General features: G+C 33.5%; 1 protein-coding gene across 1 annotated transcript; it reads right to left on the bottom strand.

The window, feature by feature from the left end:
- Window positions 1-33: 33 nt before the first annotated feature.
- Window positions 34-26,588, bottom strand: LOC118192488 (uncharacterized). The gene is made up of 5 exons (XM_035363481.2): window positions 26,343-26,588; window positions 22,628-22,679; window positions 15,533-15,720; window positions 7,884-8,033; window positions 34-438 (listed from the first exon to the last, which is right to left on the bottom strand). Exons 1-5 carry the CDS (start codon window positions 26,472-26,474, stop codon window positions 214-216), a joined length of 747 nt encoding a protein of 248 aa, XP_035219372.1. The 5' UTR covers window positions 26,475-26,588; the 3' UTR covers window positions 34-213.
- Between the last annotated feature and the right edge of the window lie 315 nt (window positions 26,589-26,903).

Raw genomic sequence — 26,903 nt, 5'->3', positions numbered from 1 at the left:
TATTTTTAATATTTTTACGAGATCTACCACATGTAAATATTCAAAATATGCAAAATTTATTATTATTATGATTTTACAAACAATCACTTCATATTTAATTCATGAAAAAAATCTTTAACAATTACATTTCCTTTCCAAACAAAAAATGTCAATAAAATTACATCATATAACAAGAATATTTTTCAAATAATCATGAGGCAGAAATCATTCTGTTTACCAGGGAATTCGTTTTCCATCGTAGTTCAGCATCAATCCACAATGTTCAGCACTTGCATTCAAAATGGTATTCAACATTCCATTAACACTTGTTTGAGGTGTAATCAGAGCATTGCTTCCTCCCATGTCAGTTTGCACCCATCCAGGATGTAATCCAAAAGCTAATACTCCACTTGGTTTCAAATCAACAGATAATGATTTTGTAACCATATTCAAAGCTGTCTAAAGTACAAAATCAAATATATTTCTGCCTTCATGGATCAAGCTTCTACATATACAGAGCATACGAAAAAGAAGTGATGAAAAAGAATGATCTATATATCCAAAATCAATGTGTTTTTACACTGTAGTTAACATATCTGGAAAGAATTATTCAAAAAATTTCAGTATACCTCCTATAGGAGCCCCATTTGTAGCTTAGGCTATATTTAGGTGATACTCCATTCAAATGTACCACTGGCACGAGTAGTCCTATTGTGCTACCACATTCATAATTCATGAGCAGAAATCTGCAACATCTGCCACAGGTGTTTAATACATTCTTTTCTTCACAAACCTCCACAGAAGAAAAAAAAATCTAAAGGAGTTAACACTATCGCTACGTATCCCATGTTTTCCACGGGCAACAAAGAAATAGTAAAATTCGCAGAACCTATGATTTGCGTGGGGATGCATTTTTTCTGTCTATTTAACTGTGCAACCTGTTCATGGTTTCATTTCAGCTTTTCTGTGATGTTTATTCAAATCTGAGTTAACAGATGGCATTAGTTGTCCGTATTTCTGTGAAATATACAAGTATATTTTCCACCACTTTGTTTGCTCTTTTCAAAGCTCAAAGATGTCTGGTAGGAAGTGTTTCATGAGTAATATAACCTATATTCCTGACACTGATAGCACGTTTGACTGAGATTTCAAGTATACTTAAGATAGCTATTGCAAAACTGATGAGAATTACTTGGATTCCTCTGTGGATAAAAATGAATCTGAAAATTCATTTTCTATTTGAAATGATCGACAGTGGTGCAAACTATTTCACCAGCTCCTGCTTCATTTCCTTTTCTTGGCAATCACTGTGGAATGCTTATACCCTGTTAAAAAGGATAACCCATTTTAAAATATAATGCTTCTAGAGTTCCGCTTGCAAATCACTGAGCTAAGCATTCAGAAGGAAATTCCAGTGCTTACCCTGCCAGATGTAGTTCAACTCTCAATCCCATGAGACTAACTGTTCGACATTTTTCTAAATATATACCCTCCAATCCCATCAAGAAAGAGCCTTGGAGATAGTGTGCTGTTTGTTGCTAAAAAAAGCTGAAACTGACAAAAAATTCGGAAAGAAACGCAAATTTGGTGTAAAGATTGCGAGGTAGGACTTTGCCTCCAGCCTTGTTTCCCTGAGCCTCGAGAAATGAAGTTTATCATACTAAACTTAATTTCTACTAAACATTTTGTAAGTATTTTGCATATTTCTATTAGTATATATGTTTTACCTTTGTATTTCATTAAATAAATTATAATTTAGTTAAGATTAATATTCAAAATTTTGCTTTTATATGATTATTTTTCAGTTTTAATTTTCAAAGAACTTTTCTTTTTTTTTTTTTTTTTTTTAATCTAATTCTATATTAGAAAAAAACTCTTTTACAAATTTTTTTCTATATTTTAACTCTAAAATATATGTAGATTTGAAATCTATAATAAAAAAATATGTAATTTTCGAACCTATTTTGACAATAAAAATTATGCAGTGAAAGGGCTAAAGTCCAGTGACTACCACAAAAAAGACCAAAGGTGGTCAAGTCTGTCTCCAAGCTAATTTTCCCTGCAAATAAAATTTTTGACCTCTTCTTTCCAGCTGTGTAAATTACAATGAAATAAACATATTTATTTCAAATATATGTGGTTTTCAACACTTCATTTCCAAATATGTATTCCCTATATTACAGTCAAAAGTCGTTAATCTGGACTCATCGAGACTTCGGCGATTCCAGATTATTGATTTTTCCGGATTATAGATCATCAGTTTAAATCTGGTAAGATGGCATGCACAAATTATAAAATTAAAAATATGAAACCGTAATTTATGAAATAAAGAACAATTATGATCTAAAGGGTATCAAAATTTACAAAAAAAAAAGTTTAATATTTATTTGTTTACTTTATTAAACATTTATTTCAATGTAAGTTGTTTAAGTTGCTTCGTTTTTTATGTGATAATACATTCTCTTTAATTCTATAAACAGACATAATTTCTTGTTCAGTTACAAAGTTCCGCTGTTCAAGTCCTATAATTGTTGTGTTTACCGACTAATTTGTAAATCGAAATTTTTTCGTTTTCAATAACCTCTGTCACTTTCTTCGCTATCCGAGATGAAATACTACATTTAGTAAGGAATTATAAGCCAAATAAAATAAAAATATCTGCCCTGAAGATAAGGATAGTGCTGACAGATCAACTTCCAATTCATTGCCAGCTGCGGCATTAAAGATAAACAAACGTTAAAGTTTAGATAAACAAAGGATATGCCTTTATCCATTTTTTGCAGCAATTCCACTTTTTGTTTAATGAACTTTGAAACATACTTTCGCTTTGTAGATCCTTTACATATTAATAAATATATATCAGAAATTCTATTTGACATAATCGAAAGTTCAAGCTTACTTTTATAAAATTGCTCTAACAGTCTGCAAAAAATAATAAGCCGGATCCAATTTGAAGATTAAGGAACAATGCAATCTGCAACATTAACTGAAATAGATAATTAGATAATTTTAGCTTAGCTTATACCGTCCATTATACATTAAACTCGCACTCGTAAACGTATTTTGCGCACGCGCACAAGCATATTCGCAGCCGTAAAGGTCTTACGTGACGCGACGCATGCGCAGAAAGTTTGTAGCTTTGAGGTCCGGATTATAGATCATTCCGGATTACAGATGTCCGAATTAACGACTTTTGACTGTATTAAATATTATTTTGAATAATCTTAAATTTAGTTTTCAAGAATATTTAAAATACTGATTTCCTAATTAGTTACACAGGTATTTAATTCCTATCCACTTAGTAGAAAAACCGTCCGGCCATTATGTTAACATACTTGGTATGCATTTCAGGCAATGGGGAAAAATTTCCTAAAATTTAAAAAATACGAGGGCCATCCAGGAAGTAGATTACGTTTCCGTCTGTGTCCGCTAGGGGCGGGGCTAGCGCGGCCATCTTGGGGTCAGAGCGTTGCGCAGCTCAGTCTGCATCTAGCCGTGCTAGTGAGAGGTTCGTGCTGTGCTCCGTTCAGATACTGTGACGGTTTGAAATGTCTGCGTTAATTGAAAATCCCGCGAGCTGCGAGGTGCGCTCAGTAATAAGGTTTCTGACTGCAAAAAACTGTAAACCGATAGAAATCTATCGGCAACTTCGTGAAGTGTATGGGGACAACATTATCACTGAAGGTGGAGTGCGTCAGTGGGTCATAAGATTTCAAAATGGCCGAACCAATGTTCACGACGAAGATCGAAGTGGGAGACCCAGCATAGTGACCGCCGAACTTCTCGAAAAAGTCGATGCTAAAGTCCGTGAAAATCGAAATTTCACAATAACGGAACTTTCTTTGAGTTTTCCACAAATTTCGCGAAGTTTGTTGCACGAAATCATCAGCGAAAAGCTTGGTTACCACAAGTTTTGTGCAAGATGGATTCCAAAAATCTTGACAGAGGACCACAAAAATCAGCGAATGGCTGCAGCGTTGAACTTTTTGGACGCTTACCATAAGGATGGTGACTCTTTACTCGATCGCATCGTTACTGGTGACGAAACATGGGTGAAACATGTGAACTGTGAAACGAAATTGCAATCAATGCAGTGGGGGCACACAAGTTCTCCCCACAAACCCAAGAAATGCATGCAAACAATGTCGGCAAGGAAGACGATGGCGACTGTTTTTTGGGACAGAAAACGTGTAATTTTGGTGGACTTCCTGGAAAGAGGCACTACAATAAACTCTCAAAGGTATTGCCAAACTCTCCAAAAACTCAGAAGAGCAATTCAAAACAAGCGCAGAGGAATGTTGAGCTCTAAGATCTTGTTGATTCACGACAACGCCCGGCCCCACACGGCAAATGTCACTCGTAAAGTTCTTGAATCTTTTAAGTGGGAGTTGTTTCCTCATCCGCCGTACAGTCCCGACCTGGCACCGAGCGACTTCCACCTATTCCCAGCAATGAAGAAGTGGCTGGCTATGCAGCGTTTTGATGACGACGCACAGCTGCAAGAAGAGGTAACGAAGTGGTTGAAGGCGCAGGCGGCCGAATTTTTCGACGAAGGAATTTCCAAGCTCGTACATCGCTACGATAAATGCCTTAATTTGTATGGTGACTATGTAGAAAAGTAGTATTTGAGTGTGGCTTTCATCTGTATATAATAAAATTTGTTTCCTATACTTTGTTTATTTTTTTATTCCAAAACGTAATCTACTTTCTGGATAGCCCTCGTATGTTCAGAAATCCACCAGTAAGAAAATGATGCTGTTGGGAGGAAAATACATATTTACACTATAAGCTACTGCTTCCAATAAATTCCAAGATAAACAAAAGCTCTATTCAGTCAACACCTGATGTTATAATACATTCTGTACTGCAGAATGCAACTAACTGATCTATGATTATTGCAAGGAAGGTAATTTGCAATACGATTGATAAACATATGTCCTTATTATATACACACTCCTAAAAAGCAGTCATAAGGCAATGCACTACCTTACCAAAATAAGCAACACATGATGTTACCAAGATGTATTTTATGTGGCAATCCAGTTATGCACATGATCATCGGTCATTAATGCATGTGTTTATTGCATTGAGTATCATTGACATTTGTTTTTGTTACACTGAGTGCAGCATTTTTTCTTCTAAAGAATTATAATGGAACTGTCGGGTTTGCAGAATAATGAAAAAGATAATGTCGCATTTCTTCAGAAATATGATATTTTGCCTAACAATAGAGAATGTAGTTTGTAATTGATAAAATTTTATGGACCAAAATTTGTGCAATTCTCCGATAGTTTTTAAGTCAAAACAGATCACTGTGTACATGAGGAAAATAGCACAAATGTATAAAGGTCAGTATTTTATTATGGATGTTTCTTGTGTTTTAAATTTTGTTAACTGGTTGCTATTTTATGTAATTCTTAGTATAATATCATTTTTGAAAATGACCATTTTTCACATCTTAGCTTGGCAGAAAACTAATTGCCAATGGTTAGCGATTCTTTAAGAGGGACAGAAAATACCTAATAAATAAATGAAGAAACTTAAAGTAAAAATAATGTTATTCTGTGCCCAAATAAGACTAATAGTGATCACTTTTTCATGTGCAACTACCATTACAGGAATTGCTGAACTGAGGATTGAGGGTGAAAAGAGGCTTAATCTTGCAGGATTGTTTCTTCCCTACGACAGCATCACTGTTAAAGTAGTGGCATAACAAAAATCTGCAATTTTTTCTTTTGAAATTCAGCAGTCATAAGTCTTGTTGAAGATTATTCTTTGCAGAGAAAAGGACTGATCAAAAACTTGACAAACAAACCTACCGATATAGCAACTTTTCCAAAACATAAAAGAAATTACTTTTAGAAGTTACTACTGCTTCTATAATGTGAAGGCATGCAATCTGACACTTTCGAATGATTTAGTTTTTAGCTTCAACCTTTAGAATGGAACATACAACTAACCAAAGTAAATACAAGATAACCAACGTTCTTGTTGTTTCTGATATGACATTGGAAGAGTTAACCCCAACATAAAAACAGTCGCCAAACCTGGCAATGAAGTGGTTAAGATGGGAGTCTGGACAATGACCACAATTAAAGCACGTTGCATCGGTACTTCAAACATAACTCACACAGCAACTGATTGAAATGGATGCGTCAAAGGTGCTCGTTCAGAGTTGTTTGCTGTATGATTTTAATGTGGGCCTGTCAGCAGCAGAATCAAATTGCTGAATTTGTCATGCTTTTGGGGATGATGCTGTTAATGAATGGTTCCAGATGTTCGGTCAGGGAATATGTCTCTTAGTGATGCACCACGCAGTGGTCAGCCACAAGAGCTGGACGATGATGCCATGAGAACAGCCATAGAGAATGACAGTAGCCAAACATTTGGTGAGCTTGCTGCACACTTCCAGATATCAGATAAATGATCAGACTCCATTTGCAGCGCACAGGAAAGGCGTACAAACTGAGCAAGTGGTTATCCCACTCACTGTTCGATGCAAACAAGCAACAGCGTGTCGCTGCCTGTTTGCCATTGCTTGCTCGACACCAAAATGCAGTCATATTTGATTGAGTACTCACCAGCGATGAAAGGTGGGTCCAGCATGACACACCAAGCATTCCAGACATTGGTTGTCACCCCAGAACCCTGTGCCTCACACTCTCCACCCATGTCAAATCATGCTGTGTATCTGGTGGACTAGTCACCAAGTGGTGCACTATAAGCTTCTGCCAGCGGGCCATCACGGCAGGACTGTACCTGCAGCAGTTGGAATGTATGCAGTGAAATTATTGGTCAATCATAAGGGTGTACTCCTTCTCCATGACAATATGAAGCATTAGGCGACTCGAGAGGCCAGGGACACCATCCAGCGACTGGACTGGAAGACACTACACCATCCACTATACTCCCCAGGACCTCACGCCAACAGACTACTACCTTTTCCATTCCCTGGATAACCATCTTCGTTGGAAATCCTTTAACAACAGGCCAGACCTCGAAAAGGCCCTCACGGTCTTCTTTGTGTCCAAGACTCCCGAGTTTTACCATGATGGCATCACACAGCTAGCCACTCATTAGCAAAAGGCACTGTATGCCGAAGGTGATTACTTTGAGGACTAGCAGTGATTATTATTTGTTTTATGACTTTTTCTTTCTGACCGTCCAAAACAGCAAGAACGTTTTTGGTTACCTTGTAATGGATTTGAAGCTTTTGCTTCAAAGTGTAGAGAGCAAATTTGATGAAGCATCGAAAAAGTGACTTCAATAATGCAGTGAAATCATTTGCATCAATAAGTACATTAATATGTAGTTATATGTTAATGACAATTTAAATTACATTCATATGTAAAGAATATATAAAAGACTGCAAATAATTTTGCTCATTTAGAAATAAATAATGTTAAAAATAATAGCTACAAAATCAATGAAAATTAACAATTAAAAACATGTTAATATTTAACGATGCAACATTATCATGCAATTTGCCCCAAATTTCAAGTTACAAATAATATTTTTTCAGAAAATTTATCTATGATGGCCAAGAACTTCATGTTTAATAATTAATCTAGCAGCTTACTTTAGCTGATATAATTGTTTTTAAATGTACAAATTCAGAAATTTTCAAAACACAATTTGAAATTTAAGATTGGCAGATTTTCTTTGTTAGTAATATTTGAAGTGATTGTTTCAACTGATATATCTTAACAGCATATATACCCCCAAAACAATTAGATTATCAGGTATTTATGCAAAATAATACATTAACTTGCTAAAATCAATTATATTTTTTAAAAAATTATAAATTTTTTGTAGCCATCTGATAGTTGAATTATTTAATATTAAGTTTATTATGATCCAATATAAAGTAATGATATAACAAACAAATAAAAAAATCGATTTACCTTACTAGTTCTGTATGGATAACAACCTCCACTTGTATTATCATCAATGGAACCCATTTTTGAAGTTATATTCACAACACCTGCTTTAGAACATGACAAACTACTGGTATTACCTTTTGTAGCTGCTGCTTTTAATAAAGGCAATAATTCCTAGAGATAAGATATCAATATATAGCAAACAATATTTCTTAAAGTTGTAACAATGTTTTAAAAAAATAACTGTTACACCAGTGATATAATACCAAGGCTAGGGTTAACAGCTCATATTATTAAACCATTCTATGGATACAACATATATCTGCCAACTGTCCATTATTCAACATACCTCATGCAGATGCTAAATAATTAACAATAATGTTAAAAATAATAGCTACAAAATCAATGAAATAATTAACGTTAATGCTAAATAATTAACGGCTGGATATTTTTATTGTCTAGCCAGATATCTGGAAAACTAAATAAGTATAAAAAAAGTTCCCCCCTCCCTTTTTTTTTCAAAGGCAATTAATGAAATTTTATAAGTTTAAAATACTACAGCAAAATATTTTATACACAAAACAAAAAAAAAAAAAAACTTTCTTAAAGTTTAATATGTTGATTTCATAAAGAAACAAAATGCTATAAAGCTTCTTTACAGAGATTTCTAAATTTTAATAATTTTGGTACAGTATCCCCTAATTTGTATAACATGCAACTTCATAGTCATATAATTGCATGAAAGCCATTACATTCAAATTGAAACTAATTAGAACTACGGTTTCCATAAATAATTTCATCTTTTTGTGCACTGCTACTCGTAAAAACAAAGGTTCAAAGAAAAACTGAAAACAATTTCTATGTTTGAAGACAAGAAAATTTACCAAAATTATCTCAGGATATAAAATGACATTGCAATAATTTTGAATAACATAACGAGGAAACAGGGCTTGCTAGAGCGCTTGCATATAAGTTAACCAAATTAATAAACTAATTTAATTTAATTTACTATTTTCTTCTATAGTCTTCAGTGACAAAAATGATATTACATTAGAGAACAAAGCAAGGCATACAAAATGGAATAAAATCTCATGATTAGATAAGTGCAAAATTTCTCAGATTAATAAACTATATGTCTCTCATCTCATTCAGCAGTATGGCAATGTTAGTGCTATCATTCTCATCAGTCTGTTCAATCCCTCCTGTATTAATCTATTCCATATTCTCATCCCTGTGGTTTGATATGGTCCAACATGAGTACCGATTTATAGGAAGGATAATCCAATTCTCTCGAAACCATAATTATTCTTCTGTCAAATTCAGAAAATATTCTTGAATAAATGTCATCTTTCTGACAATGCAAACTGGAACTTCCCACACAAAGGAGAAGCCCAAAAACACACAATTCCAATGCTTAAAAAATCTGATTGGATCATAGAGCAAAGGATTACCAATAAGTTTTTTCAAGCAAATGACAAAATCTCAAGCTCATAATCTAACCAAACTTGGCATAAAATAAGTAGAACAATTGTGTAACCAAGTGTTTGAATGATGTAAATCCTGTCAGAATGAAACATAACTTCATTCCAAATACTGAAGTAGTTCCTACACACTGACTGCCCTCATGAACATCATACATTCAAGTTTCCATTACACTGTAGATAACAAATGATTGCTGAAATATCTAAGGTCGCTTACAGTACAATACAAAATATAATGCTAAATTCCAACAGTCCCAAATATATTTGAAAGCTTCAATGAATATTAAATTTAATTTTTGTACCGAGATAAAAAATATCATTGTAAAGTATTCATTGTTTCAATGAGTTTGTACATTCATTAGGTTATTTTGAAAGAGGAGTACATGAAAAATGAGTAACGCCTTCGCCAGGACTCAAACCTTTTCAAATACACGCTGAGCGTGGTATTGTTACAACCATGGAGGCATGCAGGAAGAAGGGAATAAATACCTTAAAACTCCCTCTTTTAAAGGGCGACCGACTGGGGATTGGGGAAACCAGTTGCCACATTCTGGTGGTGAAAAATCATCAACCATCGCATTTTAATTTGAGTACCACCGTAGAGACATTAGGTTATTAAAACAGGAGACATGAAAAATGACCAATGCCCTCGCCAGGACTCAAACCTGGACCTCTCGAATACGCGCCGAGTGTGCAACTGTTACACAATGAAGGCATGCAAGAAGGAGGCAGAAAATATTTTATACATTAAATAGAATTTTATTAGGTTTAAAATTCACTGAAAGATTATAAAATTAACTTACTGACTTATCCCATATCTAAGTCAGTTTCTCAGACTTGTATCTAAGTCAGTTTTCTCAGATTTCTTCTAATGGTAAAATAATGGTAAACATTACCTCCTTTTCTCACAGCAAAGCATTAGAATATGAAAAATGATATTTCAGTTTCTTTAGGAAATTAAATATTGTAAAACAAGGTGTTTTTTCAATATTTTAACATTGTGTCACCTGCACTTAATGTAAATAAGTCCTGTTGACACACATGAAGATGGCTAAACCATGGCAATAACATAACAAAAAAGCATCACTCCTTTTTTTTTTTTTTTTTTTCATTCCTCGTGCATTTTTTAATACAAATGCATTTGACATTTCATGAGAAATACATGATCATGACTTTTCAGTTTAAATTACAGATTTCAAGCAAAAAATATATAGAAGGAGTTAAATCATCAAATTCATAGTTAATATAAAATTCTACAAATTTCTTAATTGCATGTAAATAGACTTATTACATTCCTTTTAAAGTGCTTATGTTATTTATTCGATTCAAATTTAAGCAGAAGTGCATATATTTTCAATACTATCTAAAAGCACTTTTATAATCCCTCAGATTCCTAGGACTTGCACATAACATTTATTCCTAGCGTGATTATTATCATAATGTGACTGACATAGTATTTACCATAGTAATATAGTATATGACCATAATACTTCGATATTTACATCCAATTCTTCCCTCCATACATTAAAAATAGAACTCTTACAATAGGTTTATTTACACACACAGTAATCATAATAATAAACTTGTCCTAATTCTTAATTCCAAATCAGCCTGCTTAAGATTAACTCTTAAAATATTTGGCACTTTTCCGTTTCACCGGCGCAAATCTCGCCAAGAAGATTATGTTGGCGACAACATACAGTATACAAATAAAAAATGTTAACAAATGCTAGTTATTTTGAAGGCATAAACATTTTAATATGATTTATAATTTTCCAAAAAGCCAATAAATAAAGACAATAAATTTGTAAAAACATATTAATTTAAGAATTTACCATGCTATCATGGTTCAACATCATGATTCGCCGGTTTGTATCACGTGACCCCAAGTGATCTCATCTCACGTAAACTGCGCTACAAAAATCTAATTTTCTCAGTAATTATCTACATTAATTTCAAGCTAAATCTTAATTTGGAATACAAGTTTAAATGCAAGAATGATTTCAATTGGTACAAATAGTTTTTTCAGAAATTATGTAAAACCGTAGTGCTTTACTTCGCTAGAGCATTCTCATTACAATTCATAAATTTAACCCTTGATTTTGCCTTTTCTATATTTTCGCCTTCGGGTGAGCAGTGTGATCGCATCCTAATTGACTTAATTACCGCCCGCGAATGGCCTTAGGGCATAAAATTGAACTACCTGGTAAAAATTCTATGTAATTGTATGCCAGTATTGAAAGAAACAATGAATCTGGTAAGAAATGTCTGTGACTTGTTTGGAAAATGAGGCGTAAAGGTTACCAGCAAAGATATTCCGTTTGGCATCAGTTGTACCATTATTGCCGACTTTATCGTTTGCGCCGGCAAAACGGAAAAGTACCAAATATTTTTATACTCAAAATAATGTTCAGTAGTTAAGTAGTTTTCTTTCTCTTATAATTAAAAATAAATTAAATAAATTATGTGACATCAAAATTAAAAAAATATGCAGCAGTTAAATAACAGGGAAGACACTATCTTACTCTTTTGATGTTCGTATTCTAGCATAGTAATCTAGCAAAATTACATATGTTAAATGTATCATTCAATAACAATTATGTATGGAAATTACATAAATTAATTTAAAAAATAGTCACTTATTTTAGTTTGTTTTGATTGTCAGGAATAACTGTTCATGTCATAAGTCTTGCATTATTTTACATCACATCTACATTTTCTTTAAACTGAAAACCATGTCGTAAAGTATCTTATATATTTAAAAATATCATCTGGATTTTGTACATTAATTTTCTTCGTCATCATCAATCGCTTTTTATGGTCTGCAATCTCTTTGGTAAGAATTCCCGAGGTCTCAACATCATTATTTCTAAATAAATAAGATCGTAGTTGTTCATCATTCTTTAATTATCCTTGATTTTCCAACTGCTGACACATATTATTCAGTTACTCGTCTTGTTCATCATCACTGCCACACTAACATTATCAGTAGTGTCGATTTCCACTACTAGTATCAATAGTGCTATTATCAGTAGAAACAATCTTAATCTTTTCAAATGACACAGTCATCTTCATTAACATTGTACCATCATAAACATCAAGAGAGGGTCAAAAGTGAAGCGCAGTGTGGGGAGAAAATTGTGCTGCCTGTGCATGGCATCATGTGGATGACAGTTATTGTTCTTTGTGTTTGTTTACGTAGGGTGAATCTATAGTTTGATTTGATTTGCACTGCATTTCTATTATACTGTGTTTGAAATGGCAATTTATGCTGTAGCATTATATCAGAGTTATAGAAGAAAAACTAAAAGTCAGAGCATCACATACCATCATTTTCCAAGTGATCCAGAACTTAACAAGCTGCAGAATGTTCACTGCAAAACTGCAGATAATTTCAACATTGAAAATGAAGAATATATGCTCTTTATTTTACACCTGATGATTACATACAGTATCTAAAGGTAGAATTGCTTGGTTCAAATCCTAAACGGATGCTTGAAAGCCAAAGTTGTTGCCATTTTACATCATCATCGTATGAAAATAACTCCCAAAAGCAAATAAATTATATATGTTGAACATCAAAAACTGTAGTCAATTTGGAGAGAAAGAATTCTGACTATAAGGTTCATCCAGATTCATGCTGAAAAGGAATGGAGTAAAAAGGTGTTAGGCTCATGAAATACGAAAAATTTTGGAAAATTTAGCTTCCCTTTTTCCCCAAAAAGAAACGGCTTCACACTAATAAGATGGACTGTGCAACTCGGTATACATCCAGTGACACATTTGAATTAGTTCAAATTCTTGGATAACAGATTAAGTTTTCCAAGAAATAAATTCATAACAAAAGAATCTATGGAAAGGTTGTTATGAATGGATTGCAAAGAAGTGAGATTTGACCAAAATTATCTGTAGGCCACACTACTCTCAAGCTGCATTCAGACGACGGTATAAAGATCATAAGTGGTTTAAGCGGAGCTGCATTGCCAGGCAATCAGTCTGTACTATGTCACAAAATTTGGTTTAAAACTCTTGGCATAAAGTTTAAAATTTTCAACTTTATGCCGACTTAAGATAAGCATCGACCAATAAGAGTGAACGTGTGAAACCTGACTGGGAAAGACAGATTGACTTTTGACAGACACCAAATTTTTGAAGTGCAATATATATAATTTTCTTTTGGAATTATTTTGGTACTTTTCCATTTTGCTGGCGCAGGCGATAAAGTCGCCAAAAATGGTATAACCGATGCCAAATGGAATATCCTCGCTGGTAACCTTTTACGCTTGAATTTCAAAACAAGTAGCAGTAATTTCTTATCGGATTGATTGTTTCTTTCAATACTGACATAAAATCAAATAGAATTTTTACCAGATAGTTCAATTTTATGCCCTAAGTGATAGAAATTACGTTCAACGTGTTAGGCTTAGCTTCACTGGCGCTGTGGATGTTGCTTCTTTTTCTTTCGGAAAAATCAAAATTTCTTCTTTGTTTCTGCTAAATAAACTTTAGAGCATATCGTGCTGATAATGTGATAGAAATTACTTACTAAATGGCAGATATATTTTGAAAATATGGTAGCAAACCACAAATGCACGTAACATGTTTAGTTAGCCAAGTAAATAAACATATAACGTGTATTTGTGGTTTGCTTATTTCTTTCTACTATATTTTCAAAATATATCTGCCATTTAAGGAATTTCTATCACTAAGGCAATTAAGTCATTTAGGATGCAATCACATCGCTCACCCGAAGGCGAAACTATAGAAAAAGTCAAGGGTTAAATTTATCAATTCTAATGAGAATGCTCTAACGAAGTAAAGAACTGCGGTTTCACATAATTTTTGAGTAAGCTATTCATACGAATTGAAATAATTCTTGCATTTAAATTTGTATTCCTTAAGATTTAAGATTTAACTTGAAATCAACGTAGATGATTGCTGACAGAATTAGAGTTTTGTAGCATAGTTTATGTGAGATGAAATCACTTGGGTTCATGTGATATGTTGTCAAGATGTTGAACCACGAGATCATAGTAAATTCTTAAATTACTGTCTTTTTACAAATTTATTGCCTTTATTTTTTTGTCTTTTAACAAAATTTTAAATGATATTAAAATGTTTATGCTTTCAAAATAAAAAATTCTGAGAACTAACATTTGTTATTTATGTGAATACTGTGTGTTGTCGCCAATAAAGTCTGCTTGGCGAGATTTGCCCCGGCCAAACGAAAAAGTACCTTATTTTTTATTAAAAAACAATGGATATCTGGACCACTTAAAAAAACAATGGTGTGTGATGCTCTGACTTTTAGTTTTCTTTCAATAACTCTGACAGAATGCTACAGCACAATCCAACATTTCCGACATAATATAACAGAAAAACAACACAATTCAAATCAAACTATAGATGTAACCAACGTAAACAAATGCTAAGAACTAATGACTGTCACCCACAAGACACAATTTTCTCCCAATTACTCCAACCAACCCCAACATGAATACATGGGTATCTCACTCTTCTTCCCCATCCATTAACCTTTTAAGAAGGACACTAAGTACCTGCTACTGAAAAATACTCCATCTTACAAATGTCCACTTCTCCGTGATTTGAAATTGGGTCCAAGGCTATGACAGTCAGCTCTCTTACCACTATGCCTAAAGAGCAACAAAAGTAAACGTACTCGGCAATGCTGAAGGAGGAAGTTAAAAACCTTAAAATAGTATTAAGCATCTTTAAAGGTCATTTAGATCTCAATGAGATAATGGTCTTTTAGCTCCCAATCTTGAACTTTTACATTGTGATGCTGAGGAACAATTTTGTCTACAGTCATTCAAGGAATGAAATTCTTTCTTTCAGTTTTATTTATCACAATATTTCTGTAAGTACCAAAATATTCTGAGCAACAATCTTTGCCTATAGTATCTTTAATTCCAATAACAAGTGAGAAATGCATGAAAATAGAAAATCTTAAATTTACATAACATAATAAAGGGTACAATATAGGTGGAAGGTAGACATTTTTAAATTTTAAATTAACCAACTTTTCAATCATCCTGCTCACAGTTTAAATCTGTCTCCCAACGAAAATTACATTTTAAGCAGCATTTTTTAAGATTTTACAAGCACATGGTTAAAATATTTTTAGTAGAACACAAGATTATTACTTGGTCATGTATAAAAATTGTACAATACCTTTGTTAAAAGCAATGGGCTAACTACATTAACTTCAAAGTTCTCCATCATGGTTTCTTTAGAAACTTTATCCAAAGAATCACCAAACATCACACCAGCATTATTTATCAATAAATTAAGGCCACTTTCTCCGACTTCTTGAGCTACCTGTTCACAAACTGATGGGAAGCTGTCATAATCTTTCACATCTGTTGAATATGAAAACACAGTCATTAATTATGAAAATATTATACAATACAAAGTCTGAGATCTGGATTTGTCAGAAATTGAGCGACACTGGATTTTCGATCTGGGTGTTAGATCGATTTAAATCTAGTAAGATGACATAGAGAAATTATAAAATTAAAAAATATAAAAGCGATTTATGAAATAACATAGCATTTAAAACCTTCAGGGAATCACAAAGTAAAAAAATAATACTCTATAAAGTACAAAGTCCGTAATCTGGACCCTTCAGCGATTCCAGATTGGGGTTTTTTCCGGATTATTAGATCATCAATTTAAATCTGGTAAGATGGCATGCAGAAATTATACAATTAAAAATATGAAACCATAATTTACGAAATAAAGAGCAATTATATCTAAAGGGTATCGAAATTAACAAAAAAAAAAGCGGTACTTTTCCGTTTGGCCGGTGCAATTTCCCATTTTGCCGCTGCAAGCAATAAAGTCGCCGAAAATGGTACAACTGATGCCAAACCGAATATCTTCACTGATAACCTTTCACAGCACTTTTTCAAAACAAGTCGAAGAGATTTCTTATCAGATTGATCCTTTTTTTTTTAATATTGGCATACAGTTACATAGAATTTTTTAAATTATAATATTGAAATAATTCTTGCATTTAAACTTGTATTCCATACTAAGATTTAACTTGAAATTAAGGTAGATAATTCCTGAGAGAATCAGATTTATGTAGCGTAGTTTACGTGAGATAAGATTGTTTGGGATCACGTGATATTAACTGCCGAATCAAGAGGTTATACCATGAAAGCATTGTAAATTCTTAAATTAACGTCTTTAAATTCTTAACCCGTGAGCACACGCGCCGGGTATTTTTGACCTGACGCTTCCTATTGTCTGCAAATATTTTAGGAATTTCTCAACACTTGCACCTGTCACTTCCGGTACCTTACTGGGTGATCTAGTAGAGGGGGTTTCTGGAAAAAAAACTTGGAAGACGAGATTGTTCTGTATGTGCTAGTGAGTCGGGGTCATTTTTACCCACCGTATGTTCTAACATTTTGGAATTAGTTAACATTATGAATCTGTCTGAGAAGTCACAAATAATAAATTTCCATATATAATTAAGGCTTATCAAGGCCTGGCGCAAAACATTTTGTGGCCCAATGCATTCCCCGCAGGTTTAAAGTTCTGCTGCCAAGTAAATCACTAAATTCTATAATTTTTGCTTCCCCTAAATTTTGCATCCCAGTGTCTTCCCTAAATTCTAAAGATGTTAATTTTGTTGCTTCGTGCTTCTCCAAATTTTTCTTCCCTTAAAATTTTGTTCCTCAGTGCAGTGGTGCTGTCCTGAGCTTATTAGAATAACAAGTCAGTTATTCTTAATTCAAACAGCACTAAATGTAATCTTTTGGCCTATGATTATCATTCCCAAAATCTATTTTTTGCATATGGAAAAAAATATCTGAGTACTTCCCCATTTTGCCAGCACAAGCGACAAAGTCGCTAAAAAAGATACAACTGGCGCTAAACAGTATATCCTGGCTGGTAACCTTTTACATCCACATTATCAAAACAAGTCATGGCCATTTTTATCAGTTACGTCTTTTCCCTAATATGTCAAAAATGAATGAAAATTTGGTATTTCCCAAAAACAGAGGAAGAATCTGTCAAATTCTTTCAACAGAAAGCCATTTTCCCTAAAATTGTTACTTCTGACTATAATCATGAAATGAAATTGTATTTCGGAGACGAAATTTAGTGGCCCCGCAGCCTTTCAGTTTGTCACAGTAAAAGAAGTACTTGGAAAGGCACATGGTTTGAGTCATCGAAATTGAGTTTCTTGAGGTACGTGAGGTTCATTTATGGTTAAAACGAAGAAATAATTTCAGTTATATGGTGTCAAAATCAGGCAGTTGGAAATCAGTCACAGGAGAGTTGTGGACTGGAAGAACTACATGCCCAAGGTTTGTGTGGATTCTTTGCTTAAACGTCAATAATGGAAATTAGAAGGACGTGATACGATCGTCAAAGTGGGTGAAAATATGTTCACGGAGTGCAAAAAGAATGCGGAGTGGATTCTACCATAACAGTAGATCTTTAGTGGAGCTTGCCGTGAAACAAACGAGTGTTCCTTGTGAAGCTGCCACAGCAATCCATGAACATTATATTAGAAGCAATTAAGGAAAATATAAAAAAATATCACGCCTAAGTATTACTTGGGATAATTTTTTTTTTAGTGCATCTTATTGATATACCCGAATATATATAACGTGAGAAGTTTATTTTGGCTTCAATTCAATAGATGGCAGCACTTTACTAAAGGTTTCAAAGGATAGAGGTTTATGTTCAAACTGTGCATCATTTTTAAAATGTTTTTCACTGTGTGGCAATCATTCGATTTTTGCAATAAAAAAAAATTGATAATTCGTGTACCCAAATCATCAAAACAACTTGACAGTTAAAGGGTTAAGTGAAAATAGGTCGATGTGTACATGGATAAAGGGAGTGCACAATAATATATTTAGATTTGTGAAAATTATACTGTACTGAAACACTGGAAGAGAGAGTTTCGAACATTTCAAAGTGAACTATAAATACAATTCTGTCTACCCAGAAACTGGAACGCACACATAAAAAATAGAAACTCTATGGGGAAACGTCAAACGGCAAAATAAGAAACATAGAAGAACAGCACGTCATCATCTGGAAAGTTATCCCATGGAGTTTATGTGGAGAATGGAAACGAAAGACCAAGTTGAGAAAATTTTAAACGATATTAAAATGTAAAGTAAATGTAATGCCTCTAAAGTAAAAAATTCTTACAAATAACATTTTTTAACATTTTTTTTATGCATACATTGTGTTGTCGCCAATAAAGTCTGCTTCGCGAGATTTACACCAGCGAAATGTAAAAGTACCAATTTCTTTTAAATTTCTCTTCATAAACACATTCATTACTTTGTAGCAAAGTTAGCTGAAGTCTGCTATCACTGCTACGCATAATGTCAACGTTAAAGTTTACTGTGCTCTTTGGTATTCAATTACTAATACTTTAAAAAAATGTTTACGCATTTTCATGCAAGTCATTTCTCAAGCTGCAGTATATTAACAGTAATTTGTTGATGAAAGCAAAAAATAATAAATACCAATTCACCAGGTTGGCATCAGTCCCAAAGTGAAATTAAGAATCTGGACTCTCCAATGTTTCATTATCAAATCTGCAGGTGTACAGGATAAAAACAATTTTCAGTTCAGAGTAGATTGAAGGGTGCCCCTTGCATTATCGCGAAGTTGTTGTTTCATTTATGGTAACCCGAGTAGTTAAATGGGTACAACTCTGATATACGCCCTAATTTCACCAAATGTGGCGATATGTGTTCTGCGCTGGTTTTTGGCGCAACTGCGTGTTGTATGGCAACCCTGTTGACGTTGAAAAATCTTTCGCTAGAGCTCGTTGGTTCGCGAAGATAGAGGAAAAAGATAAAATGGAGGAAGTTGTTGAATTGAAGTTCGGCAAAAGGAAATATCATCGTAGCCATCCTGTTGAGGGAAGCAGTGGGTATTTGAAGGTGTGGAAAGAGGGTCTGGGAGATTATTTTTAGTGGCTGTGCATGACAGAAGTAGGGATTTGTGATTTTATTTATTTGTGAACCATAGTATGAATTTTCTGAATAGTAAATAAAGGTAATACATAAAATGTTAAAAAAAAGCCCCTTTGGACGTAATTTAAAATCTAAAACCTTTCAGATTTTTTTTATGTTATTTTATTGTTTGATTTAAAATGTAGGTTATTGAGATGATGTATTTTTTGTTCGGCTCTACTGTAGAAGTGGGTACTCTTTTGACATTTTTAGTGAAAATTGATTGATGTGTACATGGACAAAGTGAAGGGAGTGTGCAATGCCAAGTTTTTGCAATTCTCTAATTTTTTTTTTTTTAACCTTCTAACTGTCATGCCCGAAATAATCTCGTGCACAGCATTGATGTTCTGAAATGCCACGCCTGAGTATTACTTGGGATATATTTTTTTTTTTTTTTTAGTGCATCGTATTGATATACCCGAATATATATAACGTGAGAAGTTTATTTTGGCTTCAATTCAATAGATGGCAGCACTTTACTGAAGGTCTCAAAGGATAGAGGCAATCCTTAATGCCACTGCGTGGCAATCATTCGATTTTTGCAATAAAAAAATTGATAATTCGTGTACCCAAATCATCAAAATAACTTGACACTTAAAGAGTTAAGTGAAAATAGGTCGATGTGTACATGGATAAAGGGAGTGCACAATGCCAAGTTTGCGCAATTCTCTGATTTTGTTCAAGTTAAAATAGGTCAATGTGTACATGGATACTGAGTTTGTGCAAGTCTTTGACTTGTTATTTTGTCTTTGTGCAGTGGCGATTTTGGGCTACACAAAGCCAAAATATCAAGTCAAAGAACTGCACAAAGTTAGTATCCATGTACCGCCAATTTACGCCAAGAGGCACCCGTTAATATATTATTACCAAATTTTTTTTTAAAGTTGCGGCTCAACTCTTATATGCGCTCTAAGATCAAGAAATGTGGCGATATGTGTTCTGGGCTGGTTTTTGGCACGACTGCGTGTTGTATGATGTTGAATACTCTTTTGCTGGAGTGTTTTAATTGCTTGTTAATTCCTGTTGTGCATGTTTCGAAATGGCCTATGCTGCAATGAGAGACATGGTTGCAAGAGGGTCTGGGAGATTATTTTTAGTGGCTGTGCATGATAGAAGTAAGGAAATGCTAATGCAGTGTATTAAAGAGTGAATTGAGCCTTGTACAACTATTTTTTCGGAAGGGTGGAAATCTTACAAGGATTTAGGAAAAGAAGGTTTCGAACATTTATTTGTGAACCATAGTATGAATTTTCTGGATAGTGTGTCTGGCTGTCATATAAATACGATAGTGATTACATGGCGGCATGTTAAATGCGGCATGAAATTGGTATTTCTGCTGTTTGAAAAGTATTCATTCATGGTAAGTGCATTTTATTTTATTCTTTTTCTTATTTTGTAGAATGTCACGTTCATTGTTTTTTTTAGTATGAATTTCTGTCGTTATTGTTTTTTTTTTTTTTTTTTTTTTTTTAATTGTTTGAAATTTATTTTAGTTATTTTAGTTTATTTGGTTTAGTGCGTGGAGCCTAGATTGTGCAATTCGTAGATGTTTTTCAAAGTTGAAACAGAATGCTGTGTACATGGTATTCTTTGAAATTTACTGTTGTTATGTTAATTTATTAAAGTGAGGTGTGCGTAGTTCGTAAATTCTTCCGCTGCCTAGATTGTGCAATTTGTAGATGTTTATTTAAGTGAAAACATTCTGCTGTGTACATGGATTATTCATGTCAAATATTTTTGGTTAGAAACTTTAAATTTTTGCTATCTAAATTTTTTGTTTTTGTTTCAGATTTTTAGCTTAAATTGTGTGTTCAAAATGTGGTTTTTGCATGTGCGGAAATCGCCTTTTTGGAGACATTTTAGGCTTAAAGTTCAAAATATAGACAAAAAATTTAGATAGTAATATGGCACCGTGGAGTTTCTAGCCAAAAATGTTTGGCGAGAAATTTGACGACTTCAGGGCACATATAAGTGTATTTCCAAAGTTGCTCACAATCTAGAGGTCTGGATTTCAGATCATTCCAGATGCTGGAAAATCAGATTCCATACTTTTTACTATACAAAATACCAAAATACTTTATTAATATTATTGAAAAGTTTATCAATTCTATAATTAATTGCTTTTATTAATTATTGTTGCATTTGATTAATAAAAATACTATATACAGTCAAAAGTCGTTAATCCGGACTCGTCGGGACTTCGGCGATTCCGGATTATCGATTTTTCCGGATTATAGAAGATGGCATGCAGAAATTCTAAAATTAAAAATATGAAACTGTAATTTATGAAATAAAGAACAATTATGATCTAAAGGGTATCAAAATTTAGAAAAAGAAATTATTTATTAGAAAAGAATTATTTGTTTACTTTATTAAACATTTCTTTCAATGTAAGTTGTTTAAGTTGCTTCATTTTATGTGATAATATTTTCTCTTTAATTCTATAAACAGACATAATTTCTTGTTCAACTACAAAGTTCCGCTGTTCAAGTCCCGTAATTGCTGTGCCAAGAATACAGACTAACTTGTCAATCGAAATATTTTCATTTTCACTAACCTCTCTGTCACCTTCTTCATGTCTTTATCCATTTTTTGCAGCAATTCCACTATTTGTTTGATGGACATCGAAACGTACTTTCGTTTTGTAGATCCTTTGGGAGCTCCAGCATCGGAAATTCTATTTGACATAATCGAAAGTTCAAGTTTACTTTTATAAAATTGCTTTTACAGTCTGAGAAAAGTCATAAGCCGGATCCAGTTCGAAGATTAAGGAACAACGCAATCATCAACATTAACTGAACTAGATAATTAGATAATTTTAGCTCATACCGTCCGTTATGCATTAAACACGCACGCGAAAACGTATTCTGCACTTGCACACACGCATATGCGCAGTCGTAAAGGTCTTACGCGCACGCGTAAACGCCTATGCGCGTGTGTCAACACGGCGCATGTGCAGAAAGTTTTCAGCTTTGAGGTACGGATTATGGGTGCCCGAATTAACGACTTTTGACTGTACCACAGATTTTTCTCATTAGCTGAAAACTAATCACTTTGATCCAAGAAAACCAATACTTGTGTATTACTCAATAGAAAAATATTTGATTCAACCATTTAATTATAAATTCATAAATGTTTTGTTCACAGCCATAAAATAAAAAAAGAAATCTATTTATTTATAAATAAAAAATAATAAAGACATAAATAAGATGTTATTTTTAATATTCACACAAATAATTTTAGAGATTTCTAAAAAGCTTATACATACCAAGTTTGATTATTTTGACATTTAAATTTGACTTGGCAATTTGCTGCAAATCCTAAATATAAACAAAATTTCAATAAATTTAAAGGCACAAAGTAAAACAGATTTTATTTATTCAACAGAAAATAAACTCTTATTATTATAAGTAGATAATATTAACCTTTGAATAAAAATTAAATCAATTATAGAATGGCCTGTTGAAACTGGAATTAGCAATAATTTTAATAAATACCACTTGAGTCACTTAGCCCTCAACTACACACAGACTTCCTGTTGTGTTCTGCTTATTATCACACTTACTAAAATACATTTCACGTGCTTTCCTCTTCATCACTTTCTTGACTTCTGGAATGCTAACATCTGCCAAACTAATATATTCTTATCATCAATAGTATTTGATATATGTAACTAGCAGAGATTCATAAACTCTGCCACATAAAAGTATTATGATTATGGGAGGCTCATTAAAAGTGCTTTAATGTACTTCAACCAGTTTAAAAAATAAATACTGAATGAAGGAAACAGCCAGTGGAAATAATGATGCAAAAGGAAGGGAGGAGTATATATAATAAGCAACCATATACAGTCAAAAGTCGTTAATCCAGACTCGTCGGGACTTCGGTGATTCCGGATTATAGATCATCAGTTTAAATCTCGTAAGATGGCATATATATAAAATATGAAACCGTAATTTATGAAATAAAGAACAATTATGATTTAAAGGGTATCAAAATTTGCAAAAAGAAAAAGCTTAATATTTATTTGTTTACTTTATTAAACATTTCTTTCAATGTAAGTTGTTTAAGTTCTGCTTCGTTTCATGTGATACTTTCTTTAATTCTATTAAACAGACATAATTTCTTGTTCAATTACAAAGTTCCACTGTTCAAGTCCTATAATTGCTGTGTCAAGAACACCGACTAATTTGTCAGTGGAAATTTTTTCGTTTTCAATAACCTCTGTCACTTTTCTTCGCTATCGGAAGCGAATTATAATGACGAGGAACTTGTTTTAAATCACATCAAAGACGGAGCATATCGAGATGAAATACTACATTTGGTAAGGAATTATAAGCCAAATGAAATAAAAACATCTGCGCTGAAGATAAGGATAGTGCTGACAGATCAACTTCCAATTCATTACGCGCCCGCCGCGGCGTTCCCCCCGCCGAGCAGCGTGAAATTGATAAACAGATTTCGAATTTCAAAACATACTTTCGCTTTAGATCCTTTACATATTAACAAATATATATCGGAAATTCTACTTGATATAATCGAAAGTTTAAGCTTACATTTATAAAATTGCTCTTACAGTCTGCAAAAATTAATAAGCCGGATCCAATTCGAAAATTAAGGAACAACGCAATCATCAACATTAACTGAAATAGATAATTAGATAATTTTAGCTTATATGTCCATTATACATAAAACGCGCACGCGAAAACGTATTCTGCACTTGCGCACACTCATATGCGCAGTCGTAAAAGGTCTTACACGCACGCGTAAACGCCTATGCGCATGTGTCAACGCGGCGCATGCGCAGAAAGTTTTTAGTTTTGAGGTCCGGATTATAGATCATTCCGAATTATGGGTGTCCAAATTAACGACTTTTGACTGTACTTTAGATGGCAGGACTCCCAACTCAAGAATATTATATTATTATTCTTTCCCACCCAAAATTAAAACAAAAGTTGCATTAACTGTAAGGAAATTATTATACAAACAGAGGTAACAGAAATAAACTATATACTTTTTACAAATTCGTTAAATCCACATTAACATGGAAATTTTTTGCACTTTATAAAAATTATTAGAGATTGCTTGAGATACAAGGAATTATTAAATGGAAAAGTGCTTTTTTCTTAAATGGCAGTACTTTATTTTATTGTTTAAATATGGTACTTCTATATCAGCACAATCACCTTGGCACAGTCTGGTGATTTTTAACAGGAGAAAACCTCAAAAATCAATTAATAAACGGTTAATCTTTGGATTATGGTAACTTGGCGAAAATTTGGCGACCAACCCTGTTACAGCAACCTGCTACTTTTTATTTGGACGCCATTTTGTTTTCACGAAGTAAAGGCTTTTTTTTTTTTTTTTTTTACTCAACATTTTTTTCCAACAATCTACTAGCCGAATTACGCTTATGCTAGAACTTTTATGGAACAAAAGTGCTTAATCATGACAAAGATTAGGTGCAAAATTGGGAGAAAGTGCAGAATCGCAAACTGCTTGCTGCGTTTTTAAGAATTGCACATACACGGTATCTATGTACACGTCGACCTATTTTCACTTAAAAATACATCTCAGAATTGCACAAAAATGGCATTGTGCACACTTTTGACTTTATCCATGTACACTGCTAAAGTCCTAGCTAGTAACCTTTACTGCCTTACCAAAATGGGTAAAATCCTAGTATACGGTGCAGCCTTGGCGCAATTTTGAAAATTATCGCCAACATCAAAAATTACCAAAAGAACGTCTATGTATATATAGTGATAGTACACTATACACTATATACATAGTATATACTATGTATAACTATATATATTCTTTGAATACCCGTTTAATACTCATTGTATGTCCCGTTTTTACTGCTCATCATAAAAGTCGCCAAATCCCGTGTGCACCGGATACTAGGACTAAACCCCAAAATGTCGCCAAACTACATGTGACCATATTCCAAAGATTAGCCAATCTCAAAAATCAATCAATAAATCTACTTCCAAGTGGGTTTGTATTTCTTCTGTTCTAATGGAATTTGATGTCAATCATTAAAACGTCCGTTGCAGGCAAATCTAACAAGCGCATATTTTAAAATTGTGTTTAAGAGTCTACAGAAATCATTGCTATTGGAAGTACAACAGAAAGAATGCAAACGGAGAAAATGGGAATATTGCTTATTAAAACAGAAAAATTGCTAAGCATGTAATTGCGAGAGTTTGTTGAATTTCGATAACTTGGCAATTTCTACTTGATTAGTTGCATTAATAATGATTTAGTATGTTTCAATATCGCTTCGTGAACAAAAAGTTCATGCTTGTGGGCACCTGGGAAGACTCCCTATCCCAATATAACAATTAGGTAACTTTCCAAATGTTGATTAGCATATCGAGGTCTTGGGGAATACTACTGTAAAGGAAGAATTTTTTATGGCAAGTCTGCAGGAGCAAGAAGTAAGAGTTTGTAAAGATGCAACATATGAATGCATATAGATGCTGAAGCAAAATATATTCGTTGTGTACTGTGCTATCATGTTTCAATATAAAAATATAACTTTCAGCAAACTTCATTCATTGATAATGAGCGGGATCTTAGAGGTCCAATATCACAAAATTAAGTGTTAGAATATCACCGTTAATGAAACTGCAGCTCAGCCTAATAACTGGAAAGTAGGAAGGCAGAACAGACATTTACTGTAATGCAACAATGGGAATTGGGTTTACTTAACCGTATTCAATGGACTTGTCTCATTTTAAAATAACCGTTAATATTTCTTCGTATAAATCGCTTCTGTAATTGATAAGAGAAATTCCCCTTTTTATTTCATTACTTTTGTCCCTCTTTACTACACGGTGCGAATTCCGGCAGTTTCCAGATAACAAACATGCACTGCATAATATGTAAACCACTACTTTTTAACAATACAATATTTTTTATAGAAATGCAGCAGAATAATGAATTCTATGTAGTAAATAGTAATTCTATTTACTCACATCTGCTTTGCTAGGATTCCGACATGTAGCAAATAAAAACTGCGGTGGTTTCGGTAATGCTAGGAGTTGTTTTACAAACTCTAAGCCAATGCCTCTGTTAGCACCAGTAATAAGCACACTACCAACAATCATTATAAAAGACAAAGATAAAGACGTCTGCCACTTTAAAATTTCTATATAGTATTCAGTCGTTTAAAAATCACAGTTCGACGTTGGGAATGTAGGCGGGAAGTACTTTGGTGCACTTGACCGCCAGGACTTTGAGCCCATGGATATATAGTAAATAAAAAATCGAAAGCGCTATACGGCTAGAGCAACGAGTTTTGCCCCTTAAGATACTTCCAAAGCAGTTTTATGGCAATACTTGGATATTCTTCAGAGGACAGTTTAGTTTACTTTTAAAAGGTTGTTTCTGTTTAAAATGGCCGCATACTTTTAACTTACCTCATTCGTCGGGAATGAAAAAAAACCCATCGGTCATTTAATTGTTTCATCACCGAGAACGTTGCTCATGGCGCACCACCAGAGGCTATCTCTAGGCTGTCCTAAATTTTTAAAAAA

Source organism: Stegodyphus dumicola, chromosome 3, assembly GCF_044657685.1.
Source record: "Stegodyphus dumicola isolate Sdum_Otavi_A_Nest chromosome 3, ASM4465768v1".
Classification (NCBI taxonomy): domain Eukaryota; kingdom Metazoa; phylum Arthropoda; class Arachnida; order Araneae; family Eresidae; genus Stegodyphus; species Stegodyphus dumicola.
This window is presented reverse-complemented; position numbering and strand designations above follow the sequence as displayed.